Below are 25,955 nucleotides of genomic sequence, written 5' to 3' on the forward strand. Positions count from 1 at the left end.
AGAATCTTCACATCATCCCAAAATGAAACTCTGTACCCAATAAACAGTAAATTCTCCCATCCCCAGTAACCACCACTCTCCTTTCTGCCTCTATGAATTTAACTGTTCTAGGTAACTCATGTAAGTGGAATCATACAGTAGTTGTCTTTTTTATTCATTTTGCATAATATCTTCAAAGATCATCCATATTGTAGCATGTATCAGAATTCCACTCTTTTTTGAGGCTAAATAATATTCTGTTATACACACTTACACACACCATATTTTGTTTATCCATGTATCAACTGATGGACATCTGGGTTGTTTCCACCTTTTGGCTATTCTGAATAATGTTGCTAACAACACGGATATACAAGTATCTATTCAAGTCCCTGCTTTTAATTCTTTGGGGATTCTTTTAATTCTTTTGGGAAACTTTTATATTTTAATTATTACTTTATACCTTCTTGTAGTACTTGACTTTTTGTCATAAACATATTTCCTTTTATAATAATAAAAAAAAAAACAAAGACGATACAGTAGCTAAGTCAAAGTTATTCTCCCTCCCCTAGAAAGAAGTTGCCTTTGCTCCTTCGGTTCCTTCTTTGTCAAAATCAAGTTCTATGTCCCCCTCCCCCTTCACTGTCTACCAAACTGAACCCTTTAGTGTGGCTCAGTTCCTGTATTTATGATTTGCCTGTTTCAACCATGAGTTCTCTGGCCTGGGATGTTTATCTAAAAATTTTGTATCTTGAGGCGCCTGGTTGTTTTAGTCAGTGGAGAATGCGATTCTTGATTTCAGGGTTGTGAGTTCAAGCTCCACGTTGGGTGCAGAGATTACTTTAAAAAAAAAAAAAAACTTAAGAAAAATTCTATATCTCTTTTAAGTTAAAGTCATAAAAATAAAAGTGTGTGTTTTTGTTTTATTTTAATGAATAATGACACAAAGGAATTTTTTAAACTATTAATAGATTCTTTTTTTTTTTTAAAGATTTTATTTATTTATTTGACAGAGAGAGATCACAGTAGACAGAGGCAGGCAGAGAGAGAGAGAGGGAAGCAGGCTCCCTGCTGAGCAGAGAGCCCCATATGGGACTCAATCCCAGAACCCTGAGATCATGACCCGAGCCGAAGGCAGCAGCTTAACCTGCTGAGCCACCCAGGTGCCGCAACTATTAATAGATTCTTAACAGGCAGTGGGCACTTTAGTTCTCCATAGTTCTACTCTTACTGTTTTCCCCCAACACTGAGGCATGACTTTTGCTACTGTGTATCCTATATTGCAGAAGTATTTCTCTGTACCCATGTCTCTACCAAAAGTGTAAAATTAAAAGATAAAAAGGCCCACATGTTTCTTCTACTTACTCATGTTTCTAATCTAATCTCTCTGAGCCTGAGTTTCATCAAATATAAAATGGGGATCATAACAGCTCTACCCTTAAGGGTTTTATAGATTATAAAGCCAAGTATACAAGAGGGTTAAGTAACTTACCATGGTCACACACATTAACTAATGTGGTTGAGCTAAGATTCAAAAGCAAACAGTTAAGACTCTACAGTCACCATTCTTTTTTAAGATTTTACTAATTTATTTGACAGAGAGAACACAAGTAGGCAGAGAGGCACACAGAGAGAGAAGGAGGAGCAGACTCTCTGCTGAGCAGGGAGCCCGATGTGATGCTGGGATCAATCCCAGGACCCTGGGATCATGACCTGAGCCAAAGGCAGACGCTTAACTGACTGAGACACCCAGGCACCCCTAAAGCCTCCATTCTTAACCACTACTCTGGGTTGCCTACCTTACAGAACCAAAAATAAACCGTAAATGAGAAAGCGGTTCATCTAATGGACAACTAAAGGGATCCTCCATCTTGGTAACATAACTCAAAAATGTGTAGGTTAGAATAGAACAAGGGAGCATAGGAATAAAAATAGAAGCTGACTAAACTGGAGTAAACTAAGGGGCCAGGAACAGGGAGGGACCAGGAGAAGACAGCCTGAGTTGAAAGATTCTAACAATACACAAAACTGACAATGGCTTAGGAGCCAAATTATTCAAAGAATTACTACGAATCAATTCTTAAAACCATTAGGAAAAGAGGCAAATATGACAATTCACAGAAGAGAAAATCCATATAGCCAAAAAATGTAACAGAGCATCTCAACCTCTAAAGTGATCAGGGGAGGGGCGCCTGGGTGGCTCAGTGGGTTAAGCGTCTGCATTCGGCTCAGGTCATGATCCCAGGGTCCTGGGACAGAGCCCCGCATTGGGCTCCCTGCTCAGCGGGGAGCCTACTTCCTCCCCTCTCTCTGTCTGCCTCTCTGCCTACTTGTGATCTCTGTCAAATAAATAAATAAAATCTTTTAAAAAATAATCAGGGGATATAAAAAATAAAATTAAGAAAAAATAATCAGGGGAATGCATATTATAACTTAAATACATTCTTACAAAAGTGGCACAAGGAAATGCACAAGAATGTTCACTGCATCCCTGTTTATAGTAGCAAAAAGCAAACAAACCTGTGGACAACCTAAGTATTCACTAATATATAAATTAGTAAGTTCCACTGAACACAAATACAAATTAAATCAAACCAAATAGAACACCATACAGCAGTTAAAATGAACTAGAAATATGTGTAACAACATGAGTAAATCTTGAAAACCTAATGGTAAGTAATAAAGTTTCAGAAGGATATGTAAAAGATAACATTAAGTTTATATTTTTAAATATACAAATACCATAAATTGTAGATAAACACATCTAGTAAAAGGGGACTTCGACTGTATCTGCGAAGTTTTGTTTCTTAAGAAAAAAAAGGCTACAAGCAAATTTAATAAACTGTCAACATTCTGTCAAACCCAATTACTTTTTTTGCTTTTTTAATTAATTTTTTTAAATTTCAGTATATTTAACATACAGTATTATATTAGTTGCAGGTGTACAATATAGCAATTCAACAATTCTATACATTACTCAGTGCTCATCTCTCTACTTTTGTTTTATGTTATTAAGGAAGCATTGTTATGTCTCTTATTTTTTAATATAGTTTTTAATTTTTTTATTAACATATAATGGACTATTTGTCCCAGGGGTACAGGTCTGTGAATTGTCAGACTTACACATTTCATAGCACTCACCATAGCACATACCCTCCCCAATGTCCATAACCCCACCACCCTCTCCCTACCCGCCCCCGACAACCCTGTTTCTTTTGTGAGATTAAGTGTCTCTTATGGTTTGTCTCCCTCCTGATCCCATCTTGTTTCATTTATTCCTTTCCTACCCCCCAAATCCCCCATGTTGCCTTTCAATTTCCTCATATCAGAGAGATCTTTTGATAATTGTCTTTCTCTGATTGACTTATTTCCCTAAGCATAATACCCTCCAAGAGTTCCATCCACGTCAAGATTTCATTTCCTTTCAATGGCAAGATTTCATTTCCTTTCAATGGCTGCATAGTATTCCATTGTATGTCTATACTACATCTTCTTTATCCATTCATCTGTTGTGTTATATCTCTTATTTTAAGTAGGCTCCACGCCCAAGTTGGGACTTGAATTCACGACCCTAAAATCAAGAATCACATGCTCTATCAGCTACACCAGCCAGGCGCCCTAGAACTGTTATGTTTCTTAAGTATAATAATGGCATTGCGGTGCTGTTAAAGAGAGATAAAAAGTGCTCATCAATTAGGGATGCATAGTGAAATAGGTGAACTAATATGTCTGGAATTTCCTTTAAAATATTCGAGAAAAAAAAAGGTAGGGGGGAATAGGTGATCAATAAAATGTTGGTAATTATTACAGATGGGTATACTATAATGTTGTGAATGCTTGAACATTTCCATAAAATAAAACATTTTGGATTTTTAAAATGTTCACAATAGAGGGGCGGCTGGCTGGCTCAGTCAGAAGAGCATGTGACTCTTGATCTTGGGGTTGTGAGTCTGAGCCCCATATTGGATGTAGAGATTACTTAAATAAAATTTTTAGAAAATGTTCATGATAGAAAAATGAAAACAAGACTCCCCAGGATGGGCTGGTTTACTCATGGCAAAGAAATATAGAACTGATGGCACTTCTACTTATTCAATCAGACCAATGCCAGGTAGCACAACCTCTCCTGAATTGGAGCAGCTAAAAAAAATAAGTTTAATAAAAAAGAAAATAATATCTACACCTATGCACTTAAAGACATAACCATTCTCTGGCATTATCGTTAGTGTTCGTTCTAGACATTCATATGATGATTTAATTTTGCCAAATAATGCTTAGCAATTTAAAATACGTGGTTATTTGTAGAATGCCTCGAGAAAAATGATGTGTCCTTAGTATCTAACACAATGATGACAGCCCAAGTCCATAGGAGATTGGAATCACTGAGTCAGAAATTATGGCTATGGCAGGGCCTGCTTCTTCCACTTTGCCCTCGAGCTTAGTGTCAGAAGATATAAGGTGCACCCCCCCCACACACACACACATTTCCTTAGGCAAGGTATTAAGAATTCTGTGCAAAGACAACACTTTTCAACCATGTGTTGGCAAAAACCACAGTGGGTGCAAACTAGGTCATCACCTGAAATTGCGGAGCTGCTTTAGAGCCAGTAGAGGGGGCACAACAGCTGTGGCCAAATCTCTGACCCCACAAAGCAATGGAGGGCAAGTGGAACAAGGATAAATCAGTTCAGAACCTGAAAAAAACTGGGTAGTTCTCCTCTCTGTGAATCATCTAGAAAAATTCAAAGGAGCGGAGATGTATTGTGTGCTTCCACGCAGAGAGACTGTTGGACCTGCATACAATCAAGTGGAGAGCAGGATCCATAAAGCCAGCTCTGAGCGCCGGCCAGTTCGGTGCTTCTGCAGGGTTGGTTGTCCCCAGTCTCTCTAGGGCTTCTGGGGGCAGAGGGGAGCACAGGGACCTCATAGGAAGGCAAGGCCTTTCTGCTTGGCACCAGGACCGGGCAAGCAACAAGCAGAGACCAGAGTTTCTAAGCCTGGTTTACTCACGAACGACTGCTTAGCTTTAATTCATCTGAGAACTCTGAAGGAACATAAGCTACTCTGTTGCTGGTCATTTGGGGTTGATTTAATTCTGCACTAAACTCACCAATTCATCCCAATGTACTATAATCACACTGAGGCAACAGTTTGAAGTTACAAAAAAAACTTTATATTTAAAAGAGTACTCTAGGGGTGCCTGGGTGGCTCAGTGGGTTAAGCCTCTGTCTTCAGCTCAGGTCATGATCTCAGGGTCCTGGGATGGAGCCCCACATCGGGCTCTCTGCTCGGTGGGGAGCCCACTTACCCCCAGTCTCTCTCTGCCTGCCTGTGTGCCTACTTGTGATCTGTCAAATAAATAAATAAAATCTTTAAAAAATAAAAGAGTATTCTTTCAGGGTGCCTGGGTGGCTCAGTCAGTTTAAGCATCTTACTCTATTTCAGCTCAGGTCTTGATCTCAGGGTCATGATTTTGAGCCCCAAATTGGGCTCCATGAGCTTACTTTAAAAATAAATAAATAAATAAATAAATACTCTTTTGAAAGGGTTCTGAGGTATAATAGAAGCAAAAACTATACAAGCCCTCATGGCATACTGTAACAAAAGTAATTATTTAAAATTTTTATTTTATAGCCCTGAAAAGCTGAGGCCCAGAAGGAAAAGAATTTGTTTTGGGCTTCCTCAGAAATTCAGGCAAGCAGAGGACAGGACTAAGAGAGCATTTTAAAACTTGATCCTTCAAATACTCCTGCAGCACATTGTCTGAAGAGCAAGAGACTAAACCATTTAAAAGTCCATCATTAGAAGTCGGGTTAAAATTACTGTTCAGTGAAATAAACCAAACACAAAAGGACAAATACTGTTCAATTCCACTTATATGAGGCATCTAGAGTAGTCAAATTCATAGTGACATAAAGTAGATGGTGGCTGCGGAGGGGGCGGGGATGTTGTTTAATGGAAACAGAGTTTCAGCTTTGCAAGATGAAAAATTCCCGGAAATAAATGGTGATGATGGTTGTATAACGATAACAATGCAAATGTACTTTATACAACTGAACGGAATAGTTAAAAATAGTAAAAATGGTAAATTTTGTGTTATGTATATTTTACCACAACAAAAATACAAGAAGGTTCATTGTTCATGTATGTACCATGTATTATGATGGGGGGAGGCATGAGGCACTTCTGTCTGTACTGACATGGAATAATCACTACGACCAAAAAAGTGTTTGTGACTGTACTAACTATTCAAAACAGTATTTTCTTTTTAAAAATGGCAGAATGGGATTAGATCCAGGATTTGCAGTCCTAGTAAATAAAGGTGGTACTATAGAAGAGCACATGAAGTACAAGTTCTGGAAGAAAAGTGCCTAGATGCACCATCCATGTCCTTGGGGGAGTTACTCTACTTCTCTAACCTCAGTTTTATGATTCTAAAATGAAGAAAATACCAAATATCTCACAGGGTCATTGTCTGTATAGATATAAATATGTAAAAACACTTACCCAATGTGTCATATATTAGGTATACATAACCCTCAGAATGTTCTAGTTTCTTGTACATATCATTCATGAATTTGCCCTAATGTTTCTAACTCTTGTTATGAAGAGCATGATACATTTTTTTAAAGATTTTATTTTTAAGTAATCTCCACACCCAGTGTGGGGCTTGAACTCACAAGCCTGAGATCAAGAGTCACATGCTCTACTGATTCAATCAGCACCCTGATACATTTTAATAAAACATATATGTATGTACACACACACACACACACAAATTTGTATATGGAAGAGCAGAATCAAAATGTTTAACAGAGGTTATCTCTTAGAAACAGCAATTTTAGTTAATAACCCTTTATATTGTAGGGACATCTGGGTGGATCAGTCAGTTAAGTATCTGACTTCGGCTTGGGTCCTGATCCCAGGGTGCTGGGTTGGAGCCTCTGCTCAGCGGAGAGCCTGCTTTTCCCTCCCCCCTCTGCCAAGCCCCCTGCTCCTGCTCTCTCTCATATAAATAAAGTCTTTTTTTTAAAAATCCCTTTTATATTGCTGTAGCTGCTTTTTTTTTTCAACTTACAGAGACAAAAGGAAAATTATTCAGCACGCCTTAAATCTTTTTAGCCTATTTACTCCTTCTTTGCAGTGTATATATCACCACTTTGTGAAGCCAAACTTTTTGTGTGGCCCATACCTCTCCTGAGTTTTAAGAGCAGGCATGGAGATACAGAGGCTCAGCCTGTGGGCCACACAGCCAGCCACTTCAGTGAATGGGAAATGAAGTCTGTTTTGCTTTTTTCCCAAAGATGAAAATAATTAGCATTATTCTCAGTACAGAAATTCATTCACATACGTCTCTGCTCGTGAGGTAAGGATTAAATAAGCCCTTTTTCCAGATGAGGATGAGAGAGACATAATGACTTGTTAACAATCCAAGGAGCTAGGCCTGGAGCCTAAAACCAACTTGTGTCCCTCTTACCCCAAAGTGGGGAGGCCAAAATACTACTGTGAATTTTAAGCGAGTCTGCCCTACCACATTACACAGGAAAGAAAAGCATTTTCCATTGTCTCCATTATTTTTCTCCTAGAGATGCCTGGCATTTTGCTGGGTTTTTAAATCATTTTCAAGTGTAGAGTTTTGTGGCATTAAATACATTCACATTTTCACATTGTTATGCAAGTATCACCACCACCCATCTCCAAAACTTTTTCATCCTCCCAATCTGAAATTCTGTACAAAAAAATAAATCTCCATTCCTGACTCTCCCCTGCCCTTGGCAACCATGATTCTAACTCTAGAGACCCTATTTCTGTCTCCAGGAGTTCAACTACTCTAAGTACCTCATATAAATGGACTCAAATAATATTTGTCCTTTTATGATTAGCTTATTTCATCATAATGTCTTCATGGTTCAATACATATTTTGTGGCATGTGTCAGAATTTCCTTTTTAAGGCTGAATAATATTCTGTTTTATGTATATACCACATTTTGTTTGTCCATTCATGCTCCCAATCTTTGGCTATAGTGAATATGCTATTATGAACATGAGTGTACAAATTATCTGTTCAACTCCCTGCTTTCAATTCTTTGGGGTTTATACCCAAAAATGAAATTCCTGGCTAATACAGTAATTCTGTTTACTTTTCTGAGGAACTGAAAACTATTTCTGAGTATTGTTTTCACAGTGGCTGTGCCATCCTACATTCCCACCAACCAACACTGCACTAGACTTCCAATTTCTCCACATCCTCACCAACACCTATTATTTTGTTTTGGTCTTGGTTTTTTTTTTTTTTTTCTTAAATGTACAGTGTTTATAATACGAGGGCCAGAGCTCTCTCCCCACCTCAAGTTTATACATTTTTGATTGGCTTGTGAGGCCAATAGGGATACTTCTTGTCTAATTTGTTTCTGGGAAGGCTTCATTCAGGTCCTCAATGGTCATCTGATCAAAGGGAACTATGTTCCTTAGCTTCTCCAGCTGTATCTCGTATTCCACAATCCTGGCCTTTGAGACAAAAACTTGGCACAACTTTTCACATCTTCTTTTTCTTCAGCATCCAACTGAACAGTGTATTTATCCTCTGGCACAGGAATCTTCAGGGCATTGAACTTCTTCTCAAAGTCATCTACCAAGCCAGCCTTCACCACATTGGCCTTTTAGTAAGCCCAGTCGATAGTAGGGGGTTTCTCAGGGGCAGAGGCCAACTTGGAGGTGTCTCATTCCAAGATTTCAGGGAGTTAGCAATGGCCTTCTGGTTTCGGGGTATGATCTCCCCAAAAGCTACCCAGTCAATAGTTTTTAGAGCAAGTTTTCGCCCAGCCATCTTGAGATCCTTCACTGACCCTGGCTGCCCAGAGTCCACGGTCTTGTGTTGTTTTTAAGTAACAGTTATCCTAATGGGTTTGAAATGTTTGCTGGCCTTTTTGACCTTCAAATAATACACCAAAACAACTCTTAAGTCCTTACTGAATATCTTGAAGCACATCATGCAGTCTGTTATTTTTCTTCATTGTTTTATTTTACATTTACCTACTCTGAAAGTCAGTAGTAATCAGGGACACCTAGATGGCTCAGTCAGCTAAGCTCCAACTCTTGGTTTCAGCTCAGGTTACTCTCAGGGGTCATGAGACTGAGCCCTGGTTTGGCTCTGCTGGGTGTAGAGCCTACTTAAGATTCTCTCTCTCTGTCTCCACCCTCACAAGCTCTCTCTCTCCAAAAAAAAAAAAAAAAAAAGAAAAGAAAAGAAAGAAAGAAAAAGAGAGTAGTCACTCTTCTGCTCTCTCATTCCATCCGGACAAAAAGAGTTGCCTGCAGTTTATCCTCATTGGTGCTTCACTACTGGAAGGAAATGATGTCATACATAAATCTGAGATATTTATATGCATACTCTCCTCAAATCATATGCATACTCTCCTCAAATCACTTACGAAAACATTAAGAGCCCTATCTCCATTTACCCAAGCCTGCCACTTCTGTAATTAGACCTATTTTAGAGGCAGACGTAGCATGAGGCAGCACAGCATTCAAAACCCTAGGCTTGGCATACAAGTGCAAAGGTTCAACTCTGGATGTAACTACCACTTACTAGCTGAGCACCTTTAGGCAGGTAACTTAACCTCTCTTGCTTGTATCCTCTCCTCTGCAAAACTGAGAAAATAACCCCACCTATTTTATAGTGTTATGTTAGGATTAATGAGATAGATCTGTGTGGAGGGCTTGGCCCATTGCCTGATACACAGTGTGAGCTACAGAAATGTTAGCCAATCGTATGCCGTTTGAACTCCAACAATAGCTAACATAGCTAAATTTACTCTGGGCCAGGGGCTATCCTAAGGATTTTACATTTAGTGGCTCTTCTAATCCTTTTAACTATCTTATCAAAAAGGTATTGTTGTTATCCTTATTATCCAGATAAAACTACAGAAAAACTAACTATCCTGAAGGTACACAGCAATCAAGAGTGGGATTGAGGATCTGAATCCCAGCCAGGTACTCTGGGTCCAGAGACTGTACTCCTTACAGGATACAATCCAGCCTCTCAAATACAACAGGGGCCAGGACAAAGCAAATGAGGGAAACCTGTCAGAGTGAAGGGCGGACTGGAGAACATATAACCCTTTTAAAGAACAAGCTGCTACTGAGCTCCAGCCAGTTATAGCCATAGAGGAATGCAGCCTCAAGATTGCCTGATCTTTGAATTTTTCAAGAAAAGCCAGCAACCTAAGGAGAAGGCTTTTTTCTTAAAGATTCTATTTATGTATGTATTTGCTTATTTATTTATTTAGAAAGCATGCACACACGTGTGCACACAGGGGTGAGGAGGGGCAAAGGGTCAAAAGGAGAGTCTCAAGAAGACTCCCCTACTCATGACCCTGAGAGATCATGACCTGAGCCTAAACCAAGAGCCAGCTGCTTAACCAGTTGAGCCACCCAGGCGCTCCCACAGACTGAAGGATTTTAATATAACAGACCGAAAATCTCTCTGGTATGGTTTCAGATTCTACAATGCAACTGATCTAAGAAACTTCCACTTGTTGAGTTTTGATATAATCTCAAAGAATATGCACAGTCATCTGATAAGGCATTAAAATACTCTTCCCTTTTCTAATTACATACCTGTGTAAGGCTGAATTTTCTTCATATATGTCAGCTAAACCAATATTCCACAACAGATTAAATGTAAATGCCTTCATAATGTCTGACATTAAAAAGGTGGAAAGAGGTGACAATGTTACTCCTCTCACTATTTATTATTTTGGAAAATAGTTACTTTTCGTTATTATATTATTATGTTAATATAAGGTTTATTATTTCCCGTCTTAAACGAATTTTTAAGCTTTACCAGCTTTAAATTCTAATACAGTAAAAACTGATAAAGATGACCCACATAAAGTTCTTTGAGGTCTTCAATGACTTTTCAGAGATCCTGAGACCAAAGAGTTTAAGAATTTTTTATTTCGAAAGTGGTTCTTACCCAGAGTGATCTCGCGCCTGAACCATTTGGCAACGTCTGAAGACATTTTTGTCATCACAACAGGGGAGGTGCTGTTGGCGTATACTGGTCAGAGGCCATGGATGCTGCTAAACATGCTACAGCACACAGGACAGCCCCCCCATAACAAAGAATTACCCAGCCCCAATGTCAATACTGTTGAGGCTGAGAAACCCTGCTTTTGAGAAATAGTCAATGACCTACCCAAAAAATGTTAATATTAAGAAGACAGTTACAAGGCAGCAGAGATCACCTAATTCTAATTTTTTTAAAGATTTTATTTATTAGAGAGACAGAGAGAAAGCACAAGCAGGCAGAGCAGCAGGCAGAGGGAGAGGGAGAAGCAGGCTCTCCACTGAGCAGAAAGCCCGATGTGGGGCTCGATCCCAACCTGAGCTGAAGGCAGCCGCTTAATTGACTGAGCCACCCAGGCACGCCCTAAATCTAATTTTTTAAAAAATTTTTAAAAGATTTATTTATTTGAGAGAGAGAGGGAGAGAGCATGAGAACACGAGTAGAAGGAGGGGATGAGGAAGAGGGAGAGAGAGGATCTCAAGCAAACTCCCGGATGAGCACAGAGCCCAACCTGGGGTTCCATCCCAGGAGCCTGAGATCATGATCTGAGCTGAAATCAAGAGTTGGACACTTAACCACCCAGGTGCCCCCCAATTTTATTTTTAAAATATGTACATATGCATACAAAAAAGGCTAAAATATGTCACCTGTGTCAAAAATGGTCATCCTGAGTAGGTGGATGTACTTCCTTTATCTCTTTATTTTCTGAATTTCCTACAGTTAATATAGATCTTTTTAAAAACTTGTGAATAAATGGGAAGCCTATCTTCTAAGTACCCTATTCTACTGACTTGCATGATTCAACAGGAAATTCTCAATAGTAAAGGAAGGAATTAATGAGATGTCAAACAAAAGCTCCTCAAATAGAGCTAGGGGAACACTAAAAACAGATTCTTGTGTCTCAATAACAGTAAGGAATCACAAGGAAGTTATTAAGATAGTATGATGCACTACAAGGTACTCCCAGACCACAGATCATGTCCAGTCTCACTTCTTCCATACAGAACTAACCTGGACAATATGTCTCCTGATTATATCACAGACACTCTCTTCATTTATTCTGAATAGTTTCTGATTTTTTCCTTTTTAAAAATAAAAACACTGCCTAACTTTTGCAAAATTCCTTGCATAAGCAACATTAACAACATAATAAAGCTTTCTTTTCTCTGCTTGAGCAATTCTAAAAAAGTTGAGCCAATGCAAGCCCAATGCTTTTTAGTCCTTTGAGGAAGGCACACGATACCCACCCATAAGCAGGTATAAACAGAGATGTCAACCCTGAGAGTCAAGGGCTGCTTGAAGCTGGTTGCCAAACATGCAAATCTCAATTGTTTCTTGCTAGTATGTGGAAGGCAAAAACACATGCTTCAGTCATCTATGGCAGAGAGTGAGTGGTATCTGTATAAACCATCAAACTTGGTCAAGACACCACTACAAAAGGAAACAAAACAATCCTCAGAGGTTCCAATTAGTCACTTGGCCTTAAGTAGTAACACAAAAGATACAACTGAAATTAGATACAAGACTTGAATGGAAATTCAGAATGAGAGAAGCTATATAACATGATTTTGATAGGCACCTAGGTTTGCAGAAAATTCCTCCTCCTGAGTAATGTTCTTGGAAGGAAACAGACTTTTCAAAGTAGGGAAGTATAGGCTGACGAAGAATTAAAAGTCGAGACTCAGCCAGTGACAGTGTGCCTCCAACCTGGAAAATCTCTACTGACTTATCTCTAAAATAACGGGCACTGCCAACTTACTCAAAACAACCATGTTCAGGGACAATGAAACTGCACATAAAATGTAGTAGCAGTGGGGCGCCGGGGTGGCACAGTTGGTTAAGTGTCTGACTCTTGATTTCAGTTCCGGTCATGATTTCAGGGTCCTGGGATTAAGCCCTGTGTTGGGCTCTGCACTCAGCAGAGAATCTACTTGAGGATTCTCTCTCCCCATCTCCCTCTGCTCCTGCCCCCGACCACTGTTCACACGTGCACACTCTCTCTAAAATAAATAAATCTAAAAAAATAAATAAGGAAAGAATGTGGGGCGCCTGGGTGACTCAGTGGGTTAAGCCTCTGCCTTCAGCTCAGGTCATGATCTCAGGGTCCTGGGATCGAGCCCCACATCGGGCTCTCTGCTCAGCAAGGAGCCTGCTTCCCCTTCTCTCTCTGCCTGCCTCTCTGCCTACTTGTGATCTCTCTTTCTCTCTCTCTGTCAAATAAATAAATAAATAAAATCTTTTTAAAAAATAAATAAGGAAAGAATGTAATGGCAGAGGAAGCCAACAAAAGAGTTTAACACTTTACCTGAGTAAAGCCCTTTAGAAACACAGAACCTCGTGACTTTCCCTACTGAGAGACCAGTTTTTAATCTTGACTGTACTATTTAACTAGTTGCAAACTACTGGGCAAATCACTTCTTTGCTCTTCTGTGTCCCTATAAGTAAAATTAAAAGCTTCAATTAGATGACCATTCATCTTTTCCGGCAATAAAATTCTATGATTCTACAGAGACAGAACATTAGTAGTAAAAGAGCACAGTGACAATGGTGAAATTAGGCCTCTAAACCAGATCTCTTAAACCCTTTTTTAAAGATTTTATTTATTTATTTGACACAGAGAGACAGAGCGAGAGAGGGAACACAAGCAGAGGGAGTGGGAGAAGGGAGAACCAGGCTTCCTCCTGAGCAGGGACCCCAATGTGGGGCTCCATGCCAGGATCTGGGATCATGACCTGAGCCGAAGGCAGACGCTTAACAACCAAGCCACCAGGTGCCCCTAAACTTCTTTACTGATGTCATTTCACAACATGAAAGATAGTCTAGAGCCAACTGGCCATATACCTGAAAAGCTACAATTCCTGAAAATCCTTCCCAGGGCCAATCTATACATTCGAGGGGCCAACTTTTACTCCAAATGTATTCTGGTGCTGGGCAGATATTCCATAACATGGAGTTTTAACAACATAGCTTTTTTTTTCTTTAAGATTTTATTTATTCATTTGAGAGAGAGAAAGAGAGTGAGAGAGAGAGCATGAGAGCTGACTCCCCATGGAGAGAAGCAGACTCCCCATGGAGCTGGGAACCCGATGTGGAACTTGATCCTGGAATTCCGAGATCACAACCTGACCTGAAGGCAGTCGCTTAACCGACTGAGCCACCCAGGCGCCCTTACCGTAGTTTTAACATCAACATCACACAACATTTTGGATAAAAACACCTCAGGGGAAAAAAAATCCCACTCAGCGGGGAATCATTCCCCAAAACACTTTTCCTTAAAATGAACTGCAAAAGAAAAAAAACCCACAGGAAGACTTTTTTAAAGGGGGGAAGGAAGAAGTACAAGAGAACATCAGAACAATAACTCTAAGAGGAGGTATATACAAAGGAAGGGGTAACTTCTAGGCTCTGGATGTAGCATTTTCTTAACAGTTTTAGCTGTCTCTACTGCTTTCTAATAAGAAAGGTAGGAACAAATGACTAACCAACCACTCAGCCTCTCAGGCTCAACACAGTACCTTAAAAGTGGCAGCTGAAAGACCTGACAACAGAATGGAGGCTTGCAGGCTTTCTCACAGAGGCATTAGATGGTGAACAGGAAGAGCTAAGAGAGTACGGCTTCAGTTTTACTTGAGTTCCAGGCAGCTCAGGTGATTATGAGTAGCCATATAACTTACCATTGAAATTAGGACTTTTTTTAAGAATGAAAGGAGTGTTAATAATTGTACTGGCACAATGGGGAAATTGGGATAGTCCCAAGTAAACCAGAATATATGGTCACCTTGTTATCAGGTGACCAGACCACAGCAAGGTAGGCGGGGGACCTACAGAGTTACCTTAACAACTATATAAGGTAATCTTACCTTGCTGTATCAAGGGGTAGGAGCCAAGCAGAAGCAAAAGGGAAGATGGGAATCAGTCTTTCCACCAACATCTCCACTACTAGGATCTGTTATAAACCTATCAATTTCCTCAGGTGCCATTTTCTCATTGATTCCTACATGCCCCAATCCTCCAGAATGTAACTTCCATTTTAAAATTAGCCAGAATAAGAAAAAAATTCTCAGGGCACAGGGACTTCACCTCCAATGCATGTCAATTCTGCATCCTGAGAGGTGTGTGATAGAATCTTGGGTATCAACACTGCGAAGTGCAATGAGTGAGTAAGGTATCAAGGAAAGTGTGACTGTAAAGGTATGGGGAGAGCAGATAACCAAAGTGACAAACTGCTGTTGTCAAGTCTTTCCCTGAATTCCTGACTTAGGATAACTGATGTGAAGAACAAGTGGATTCTAACCCTCCTTGTTAACGTAATCTGTGAATAACCTTGGAAAGGAAATGTCTTCTTTCTCACAGAAGCAAGTGCAGTTGCTGGTGACAGAAGTAAATTTTATTTGCAAAACATTCTAGTTAAGCTCACTAAGGATTAAACAGGCTTATCATTTGGTCTAGGAGTCATACCTTCCTTTGTTGATATTGTGTCTGTGCCAATGTACTTCCAAATGACTTACCAGTATTCTCTGGGCAAATTATCCCATGTTACACTGTTTAAACTTCTTCCAAAAAGCACTTTATCCTTATTCATCTATGTCCTTATGAGGAGACACCTATTTCTTTTGGATAAAATCAGGCAAATGTACTCAACCAGTATGCTTTCAGGAGATAATCTAACTCAAATTACAGGCTCAGTAAACAGTATGAGTCATGTATGTTGTTTGTATTTTCGGTTGGGCTAATGGAGAAGAGGAACCAAACCGGTAACCAGAATAAACCACTCCTAATTACACTTCGCAGGTAAAGTTTAACCCAGTGTGAAGTTACATGGTTTATGTAAACAAGTGTAAACACACAAAGCGTAAGGAAGAAGGAGACTTTAGATGACTGTCAAGACCAACGTCTAGGTGAAGTGATTTCTAGCACCAAGAGAGTTCTGATGGAGGGGTGTATATGGTAGCTATGACTAGAACTATGCTTACTGGCTTGAAGCCCACTGATCTATCCCCACAGCTATACCCCTTTCTTCATTTACACAAAAGCAGAGGGAAAAGCAGTTAGCAAAGTATCGGTGTGATAGCAAGAGAAGAGAATGTTGGGAAAGTCAGAGCCTACAGAACAGTCTAAAAATTTCAGAGTAGTCAGCAAATCTCAGCTGCTCCAGCAGACTCCGGCTGCAAATCCAACTCTACCCCAAACTACATGAGCCTTGGAAGTCACTTAACTTCCCTGTGCCTCAGTTTCTTCATATGTAAAATAAGGATAACAGCACTAACCCTACCGTTGGTAAGGTTAAGTATTAAATGTGGTCACATACATAAATGTGCCTGACATAGGAAACACCCCCAAATAATATGTGATAAATGAATGACATGCTCAAAAATTAGCTATTTTTTGTTTAACATTTATCTTTGTGAACAGCAATGTCTCAGATGAACATCAGGTAAGGCATTCCTATTTAATTTGGTGGACCCTGGGGAGCACTGTAGATTTTTTTGAGGGATCAGCAGCAGATGTGTGATCATGACAGTTAAGTTCTGGGAGGCTTATGTTGGCAGCGGTGACTAATAAGTATTAAAGCTGAAAAAAACAAAAACTTCGGAAGCAGCTACTGGAACCAAATTTCCTACAAAGACCAAGGTAACAGGCCAAGGTAATAACCTTTTTTCATCCCTAGAATTAGATTTCACTTCATTTTAACCAGAAACAATGAATTCCAATATCTATTCTTCCACCAATGCCCTACCTGTTCTCTGCATTACAGAACCCTCAGCACTCATTGATCGGTGTCCTGTCTTGATTTTTTTAGCACCTAGTTATGACAATGAATACAAAACCTTCAAATGACTAGGCCATAGATAATACTGGCTATTCTCCAAGTGGCAAATAAAACATATGAAATGCTTAGCAGAGAGCCTGGCATACATTATAAGCTAATTAAGATTAAAGAGGCACACACAGTATATTCCCATTAAATATTTTTAATGAACAAATAAACATAAGATACCTGTGTGGAACAAGTTAACTTTATTTACAGCAAAACACAGAAATATAATTAATCATCTAAGAGGAGCAACTAGAGTTGCACATGCGCTCAGAAATTGCTCATTTTTCAGTTTTCAATTTTTTAAAAGATTCAGAAAAGATAAATTACCCTATAAGAAAAGGGAAAGAAAAATATAAAAAGGCAACTCAGAAACAGCACATGCCTCAGAGCAATGGGCCCTACTTGACCTGCGGACTGCCAAATACTAACAAGGCAGCTCCGGGCAAGTCATCTTTCTACTTTTCCATTCCCCTTTCCATAATATGAAGATCTTTCCTTCTCTCTGAGTCAATGAGGAAGAAAGAAGATACAAAAAAGACTACCTAAAGCAGTACTTCCAGAGCTTCAGTCAATCTCAATCAACTTTTGATTTCTGCCATATCCATGTAACACATTCACCATTATTTTTCTTTACATTGACTTTAAAAAATTTTAACCTCACCTTAAGCAATAAATTCATTAAAAATATTTTATATATGCTGGTTAACTTTTCCATTTATTTATTCAAAGATCACTTAAAATCAGCTTACATATCCACAGGCAAATAGTAACCTAACCCTTATAACTTAAAATCAAAATTTTAAACACAACAGAGAATCAAGTAGAAAAGAAGTGTAATTTCACATTCTCACAATAATCTGAGGTTAACCTTAACAGATAAATATTCAGTTAACTGTTAAGAGACAATACTTATGTGGGTTACCAAAAATTGAAAATAGAACTGATTCCTTCTTAAGCTACACAATCTTCATTTGAATTAGGGTTTTAGTTCCTTTAATTTTAAAAGGCTTTAATACTACCCTTGAGTATCTAAATTCAGACTAAAACAATAAAAAAAGCAATTACTTCCTTCTTGAAACCATAAAAAAGAAAAAATTAAAATTAAGTGCTGTTTATTAACAAATGGAAGCGACCTTCACTTGGCTCAATGCATAAGATAAATGAAACTACTTCTTAACTCACAATTCAGAAGGCAGCATCTATCTGTGTTTCAAGTTCTACTGGTCAGTAAAGCTTCCCTGATCTAAAGGATTCCAACTGCACTTTACAACCAAATCTAACAATAATCAGTGAATGAGTACTTGTGTCGTCCCCAAGATACATAACTGAGGGCTACTGCTCCTCTCAGAAACTCTTAGTAAAATCAAAAACACACTGGCATTAAGTTAAGCAGTGACGATCCTTTGAACAATACAGAACACAAAGACAACTTTTTGCTGTGCTAATAATGTGTAATAAAACTGGTGGGTCATCAGTTCAACCTCACTGGCTTATTTTGTTATTTTAGATTTTATTTATTTATTTGACACAGAGAGAGAGCAAGAGAGGAACACAAGCAGGAGGAATGGGAGAGGGAGAAGCAGGCCTCCCGCTGAGCAGGGAGCCTGATACAGGGCTCAGGGCTCCATCCAAGGCCCCAGGATCATGACCTGAGCCAAAGGCAGACCCTTAATGACTGAGCCACCCAGGCGCCCCCTCACTAGCTTATTTTAAAATAGAAGTGACAAACCTAGGCATAATTCTAAATCTGCCAATCTCTGATAGGTATCAATTAGCTGACTGAAGAACAAGTGGGAAAAATAATGTGCATCTATAAATATCCATGTTACCTTATCCTTATGACACGATCTCTATAATTCATCATAGCAATGTCTTCCAAGGCCATCTCTAACGAGCCCTTTCTTTCCCGCTAAAACTCATAAACAAGAGGATTATTTGCTATAATAAGTATAGCAAACCAGAAAAAAATCAGGTATCCTCTAAAGTATCATAAAGCAGAGGGAAAACATTTTTTAAAGGGCCATGGACTCTTACAGATGCTAAGTAAATGTTCCTAAAATGCAAGGTAAAGAGCATGGTTTATACCTGATTGATCATTTCTGTTCTAATTGCTTCTGCTTTATAAACTATGCACTCAAAAACTATTTGTTGTATTAATTGATAGACCAAAAGATAAAATTTAACACCTTCACAGCAATGGATTATGGGTAAATAGAAAGGCCCAGAGAAAATCCAATTGATTCCCTAATCCCCTTATTGAAATGTATGTACTATGAAAGCTTTTTCAAGTCACATATCTGCCCTACCACTAGCCATATTTTTCCTGATAAATTAACCACTAGACCAACAAATTCATTCCAACTAAACACATGAGAAGTTCTAATAAGGCTAAAACTTTATTCCACCGGCTAAAGCCAAACACTTTACCTGTAGATAACATGCTTTTAGATGAACTGACAAAAAAACTGATTCCATAAAATTGACAGAATTAGCGATTGGGAAACAGGAATGATCATTAATTGATAGGTTCAAATCGAGCATATGGTTATTATCACAGCTATTATTTGATGTTTAAAAATACGCTTTGATGAGAATACTGGGGTTAAGCTTATTTACAAAGCATTTTTTTTTTTTTAAAGATTTTATTTACTTGACAGAGATCACAAGTAGGCAGGCAGAGAGAGAGGAGGGGAAGCAGGCTCCCCACTGAGCAGAGAGCCCAATTCGGGATTCAATCCCAGGACACTGGGATCATGACCTGAGCCTGAGCCGAAGGCAGAGGCTTTAACCCACTGAGCCACCCAGGCACCCCTTACAAAGCATTTTTAACAGTTCATCTCATTGAGAGCTTTCTCAATTTTTCACATTGTATGGTCCTATGCACAAATAAATGTTAGATATTGAAAGTCCTACACGCAAATAAATGTTAGATATTGAAAGTGTCAATCTCCTAAAAGCTTTTGGTGAGGGTCAAGCTAAATAACCATACAAAGCTTTGCAGCAACAGCAACCAGAGCAAAAGCAGGGGCTAGGCTCTGGTGCTAAGAACTTAACAAGTGTTATTTCTACAGTCCTCACCACACCCTGTGGGGTATTACTGCTCTTAATATATAGCTGAGGAATCGGAGAGTGAGTGACTTAACAAAGGTAACCCAGTTAGCAAGTAGCTGATATTCACCCCCAGGCAGCCTGACTCCAGAATTCATGCTATTAATCGCTACCTAACTTATGATAATAAAGTCAGAGACCCACATGAAACAGAAATAGAACTAAACTTATAAACTTATCACTTATAAATATTATGACCAAGTAGATATAGTTAAATGTTTCTCCCCATGCACAACTCCTATTAACTAACGCTGAAACAGTACAGTTACAGATGCTATTGGAAAAACTTCTGAAGGTGCTTTTCCTACATTTAGTCATAAGCATCAAGAAAGAGATCATAATCTCTCACTGAAACTTAAAACTTCATACTAAGTTCATACAGGTTCTCATTATCAATTAGTCTTAAATATCAATTTCAGGGAAAATAGTATTTTTAGATGCAACCAAAGACTTAAAGGGTAAACCCAGGATATCCCCCAAATATGTGTTCTGGCATAAATTCCTTGATGTTGGTAGGATCTCTTATGAGTAGTACTTCAACGTACCTTGCGCCTTTTCATTCCACATCAAAAAGTCACAAAACTATCCTGTCTGCCCCATTTCCACAGGTCTGTTACCAATACTGTAAGAACAAGTGTCAGCTAATAATATCACAGGTTAAAAGTACCACAGGGAAGGAAAACAAGCTCAGCATTTTCTCTGAGAGACAGGTCACACTGTTCAGCTCACAAACCTAAACTTTACCTAATGTAATTCTCACAAGAGCCCTTCAGGTAAGTGCTGGTACATCAGGAAGCAGACCCAGAGAGGCTTAGCAACTTGACTACAAGGTCACACATTAAATGACACAACAGTGATTTCAACTATATATATGGTATACCCCCCACTGCCTTACAGGATAGCAAAGTAATGCCCTTTTCTGAACAACAATAAAGAAAAACACTTTTTAAGTTAAAAGTATTTTAATGTTAAAAAAAAAAAAAAATCCTCCCACTTGTTGCTGTCACAGTCTCACTGCCCAGCAGAACACCTTTTCTCCTTCCTGATTTTCTCTGGCTCACTCTTAGTATCTGCTGGCCTCATTGTGCCCTGGCAAAGGGGCCAGCTGTTAGAACAAAACAGCAATGATGTATCCTTAACAAACCACATTTTATAAGGCCACAGGAACCATGCAAATATTTTTGCCCTAGGTGTAAGTTAATTCTGCCAAATAGTTATGTGTCAGTTACAAGAAATGTGAGCCTGCCCAAACATTTAGGAAATAAAAACAGTGAACAAACTATGAACATACTATCATTTTACTCACAGCTTTCTAAAGTCTTTAACCAATCCAAACAAGATACAAGAACAACAAAATACATAAAGGTAATCTCATTACCATCGTAGAGTCTGGCCTCCCACCACATTATTGTGAAACATAAGGGATACAGAGCATTAGCCTCAAAATCCTAAGAGCCTCTCCCCTGGTGTTAACCGCTAAAGGACAATGACAGATAAGAGAATATGTAAACCTGACACTTTAAATAGTTTTAAATTGGGGAAGATTATTGAAGGACTTCCCAGAACAATATTTAATTAGCTTTAACAAGTTAAGGTGTATTTATGACTCCCAGAGGGGGCTTCCTTATCTGAAGCAAACAGGAGGAAATTTCTGTTAGCCTAAGTTGTACTGATAATGGAAGGTGAATAGCTAAAAAGGCTTTTAACCAAAAGTTTTTGTTCAGGAAATAAGAAAGAAAAGCTAAGTGTATCGGAGCTGGGGGGGGGGGCGGTGTGGGCCCCTCAGGGTCCTGTTCCAGGGACCAGGAACAAGCACAGGAGTAGATAAAAAGGAAACAGGAAGGACTGAGCTAGAGGAAGTGTGGAGGGGAAGGAGGAGGAGTAAGGAAGGAGCGAAGAAGACTGAAACCCAGAAAGTAATGATGGAGATGGGCAACTCAGGCCTAGAAAAATAAGGAAATAAATGCCTGAAACCAGGAGGTTTGCCAGAGCCTGCCCTGTGGAAAGGACTCTCCTCTTCTACAGGACTACAATTAAGATAAATTACCTGGGCAAGACTAGAGAAAAAGGGGTTCATTTGAGACACGGGAAGGTCCTGAGCAAGGGTTAACTTATTGAGAAGAGACAACATTTTCAGTGTTTCTTCAAAAGTGTTAAGTTAAACTGGGTGAGTTGTAAGGCATGTAAATTATATCTTAATAAATCTGTTATTTTTAAAAAGTGTTAAGTCGGGAAACGTATGACTGTACCGTAATTAGTTCAGCCTGTAAGAGTACCCCTCAAATTCCCTCACCAAGTAGGAAGAATTTCCTTGTGTCTGGGGACATCTCTGTTGGAAAACATCAATCTGTTAAGGAGACTAGAGTATAATAAATACAGAAGGGGGAAAAAAAAAAACCGGTGAGCTCTCTAAAGAGATCTTCCCCATTTCTGCCCTCGGAATTTTTGGCAGTGTTGGGGAAGGAAGCTTTTGTTTGGGGTATGCCTTGAAGTAGAATATCAGGTTTCTTCAGCGGATGATCTAGGGCCAAAATCTACCTAGTCAAAGAGAAAACGATCTAGGGTGGAAAAGTCAAGTGAGTTCTGGAGAAACCCCAGAAGGTTTATCGTGAAAAGATCACACAAGTCTTATCTCTGCTACCCCTAAATTGGACTGTACGCCCGTGCCACTTCCGACTGTTACTCGCGATGAAGACGGATGCTTTGCCATGATCGCAGAAGTTTCTGGCCAGCTGCCCACTGACGTAAATTAGAAAACCATTCGGGGACTGGCCTGGGTGAAGCGAAGCGCCACGTCCAGCGCTGGGCTCCCGCTTCCTCCCTCTCAACGCAGGAAAAGGGAGAGAGCCGGGTAGAAGGCGAGCCGTCTTCGCCCTCCTCCCCCCTTCAACCGCTTTCGGGGAGTCGCCCGGCGGACCCCATCCCCACTCGCCCACCTGGCGCCCGAGACCCCCCGGGAGGAGGGCGGCGGCGGCGAGCGCCCCCGCGGGCAGCAGGCGCACCTCCCCTGGGGCAGCTGTCGCCGCGGCCCGCCCGGCCCGGGCCTCCCCGGGAGCAATAGGCTATCGATTCAGCTGCCTGTCGCTAGGAGCCCCGGGAGAGCGAGGCCTACACCGTCGGGCCGGAGCCCCGGCCTCGATTTCGCCACTTTCCCCACACCAGAGGGGGAGCCTGGGGGCAGCCGAGCCCAGCTGGGCGGGAGGGGGGAGGCGCGGAGACCACCTGCAACGGCAGCGGCCGGCAAAGGGGGTACGGGCGGGGGGCTGCAGCCAACAAGTCTCTGGGGGTCGCCCACCCACCACCCCCCGACTCACAAGTTACGCGTTCAAGTTCTGGCCGGTGCCCCGTGGCCTCCAGAGCCCCCAGCACTGCCCACACCGTAAGAAAAACACAACGCGGAAGAGGCCACTACAGCAAAGGGGAGATGGAGCCGGGCCCCTCAGGCCGCCGACGGGGGGGCGGCCAACAGCTACCCGCCCGGCTCCTCTCCTCGCTCACCCAGCCAGCCCCCCGAGTCGCGGCCCCCGACCCCCCGGCGGCCAGCCCTGTCACCGCCCGGCCCCCAGCCCCAAGGCCCCTTCTCCCGGACGCCGGCGCCAGGGACTCGAGCTCCCCCTGGCCTCCGGCGCGCCTCGGCCTCCTCCCCCTCCGAATCCCCAAAATGCCCCCCGCACCTTTTAAAGTACACGGAGCAAGAGTTTCCCATCAAACTTTGTCAGGCGGTAATCTCGCCCCCACCCCCCTCATCCCCGACCCACACTTCCAGGGCAGTCATCAGGAGAGATCACTTTGCACTTGGGATAAATCGAATTAAGGACCTGTCAACCATTTTAGGTCTTTTTTTTTTTTTTTTTTTTTTTTAAACAGAAGACATCCTCTCCTTCCCCTCCCTCCCCTGCAAGGGTTTGAATTTGACACCAAACCTTCCCACCGCAGAAGAGGGGTTGAGGAGGGAGGGGGTGGGGGCGGAGGGGAGAAGGAGGGTGGTGAGGGAGAGCGAAAGGGGAGGTTGAAAGGGGGCCGGGAGGCGCGGGGCGGGGAAGGGAGTTGATTTACCTGAGACCAGCCACTGGCCTCCATTGTTGGAGAATTCAATGGCATTGACACAGCCGAAGTGGCCGAGGAGGTCCTTCTTGTAGAGGTTTCTGCAGCCTCGCAGGCGTCTCCTCTGAAAGTCCTGAGTGAGCAGGGGGTCCCCATGCAAGCCCCGCTGGGACAAGAAGCCCACCACTGACCTCATGCTGCCCCCCAGGCCAGCTCTCCTCTTCATGCTGGAACCGCCGCCGCCGCCGCTCGCGCCGCCGCCCCTCCCTCGGCCTCACGCGCGGCCGCCGCTCTCCCCCCACCCAACCCTCCCCCCGCGCAGCGATCCGGATGGTTCTTTAACCAGCCATGGCAGACGGAGCGAGGTGTGCAGACACTCGGTGGCGTTCGCGGCTTCCTGAGGGTCCCCTCCCTCCCTTCCCCCCCCCCAGGCTCCTCCCTCTCCTCCGCCTCCTCCAGCAGCTGATCTTCAGCTGCGGCCGCGCTTCCGCGACGCGCGGCCCTTCCGCCGGCCGCGGGTGCCGGGGAACGCGGGCGGCAGCTGCCCCTCCCCCGCCGCGGGCTGCTGGCCGGAAGAACGCGGGCGGCTGGCCTGGAGACCGCGGGCGGCGGCGCGGCTTTCCCGCCGCAGCTCCTCCCGGCGCTGCGCCCCCTGAGTGCCGCACTCTGTGAAGTTGAGGGCGCGTAACAATCGGAGCGGTAGCGGGGCTGCGGACTCGCCTTCCTCCCACGGCCGCCGGCCCTCCTTCCCCACCCGCGGGGCCCGGCGTCGGGGCGAGGTCGGCTCCCGGCTCCTCTTTTTTTCGGTGGGGAGAATGCAGCCCGGGGGTGGCGGAGGGGTGGAGGACAGGCTGTGGTCGCCCGCCCGGGGTTCGTCTCATCCTCCCCCACTCCCCCCGAGCCCAGTCCAAGGAAAGGGAACCTGGAGTTAGGGCTGGACACGGGGTAAGGCCGATTGGGGGTTTTGTGAGTGCACCCGTCCCTCCCCTACCAAGTAAATGTTTTAATACTACCCGCATCCCACCCCACCGCCCCCGGTTCAGTTCTCCCTTCCTACAGCCATTCAGTAAAAAGGCTATACTGTCCGTCTAGTACATAGTAAGAGTGGTATATGGGAAGGGGTTGGGGGGCGGGGGTCTTAATAAGGAGGGCGAAAATTGCCCAAGCTGAGTTGAGAAAGCTCCGAGAAACAAAGTACTTTCTGTCCTTTAGTTCTAGGTACATTCATTCCCAAGACACAAGAAGCTTTACCCGAAAACAGCAATATATGTTATTTAATTGGGTGCAGTGAGCTCTTCAAGGTCTTGAGTGTGGAGCCCTGACGCTGTACAGCTGTTAACCAGCAGCTGTGTTCCAGGCCAGAAGTAGCTGCACTACAGTAGACCGGGAGCCTCCCTGTTGACCCCAGCAAGAAGACTGGGTGTTAAGTGCTTTGGAATTCTACCAGACGCAGTAAAAGTCCCCCTGTCCGCGTGTTGTAGTTTTGCTAGAAGCTATCCCCTGTCGTTGAAAGAAACCATTGTCGGCTACTAAAACAGGCAGGTATCCGTTTCGCCTTTTCAATTTAGCAGGAATTGCATCCTCTGTATCAGAGATGGCACAGGGGCGGTTGAGTAGACACCCGTCAAAGGTGGGCTGACCACGGAAGAGGACACCCATTAGGCAAAATCACCTACTCCTACTTTTTGCAATATGGTTAATCATTCCAATAACATATGAAATTAAGTGTTTAAAAGTCAACATAATAGCAAATGTTATTTGATAGCTTAGTCACCAAATTTGAGGAATTATGGTTTTAATGGAGATTATTATCCTAAATAGGAAAATGTCTAGTGCTATCTTTTTAAAAAGTTTTGTTCTCAGGATGCTTCATTGTGTTTATTTGTTATAATAGCCCCATAAAGATCAGTAGTCGTATACCAGCTTGATGAATG

At 41.9% G+C, this 25,955-nt stretch overlaps 1 protein-coding gene and 1 pseudogene across 1 annotated transcript in view; both read right to left on the reverse strand.

Annotated features, from left to right (window-relative positions):
* LOC116862956 (DDB1- and CUL4-associated factor 5-like) overlaps positions 1-24,619 on the reverse strand; it is a gene marked incomplete at its 3' end in the record, with an annotated part of 54,214 nt that extends 29,595 nt beyond the window's left edge. The window contains exon 1 of the mRNA XM_032850401.1: positions 24,034-24,619. Coding sequence (XP_032706292.1) covers positions 24,034-24,247 — 214 coding nt within the window. The remainder of the gene's footprint in view (positions 1-24,033) is intronic.
* On the reverse strand, positions 8,292-25,670 carry LOC116862955 (annotated as a pseudogene).
* Between the last annotated feature and the right edge of the window lie 285 nt (positions 25,671-25,955).

Source organism: Lontra canadensis, unplaced genomic scaffold, assembly GCF_010015895.1.
Source record: "Lontra canadensis isolate GAN:19392208 unplaced genomic scaffold, GSC_riverotter_1.0 scaffold412, whole genome shotgun sequence".
NCBI classification, from domain to species: Eukaryota; Metazoa; Chordata; class Mammalia; order Carnivora; family Mustelidae; genus Lontra; species Lontra canadensis.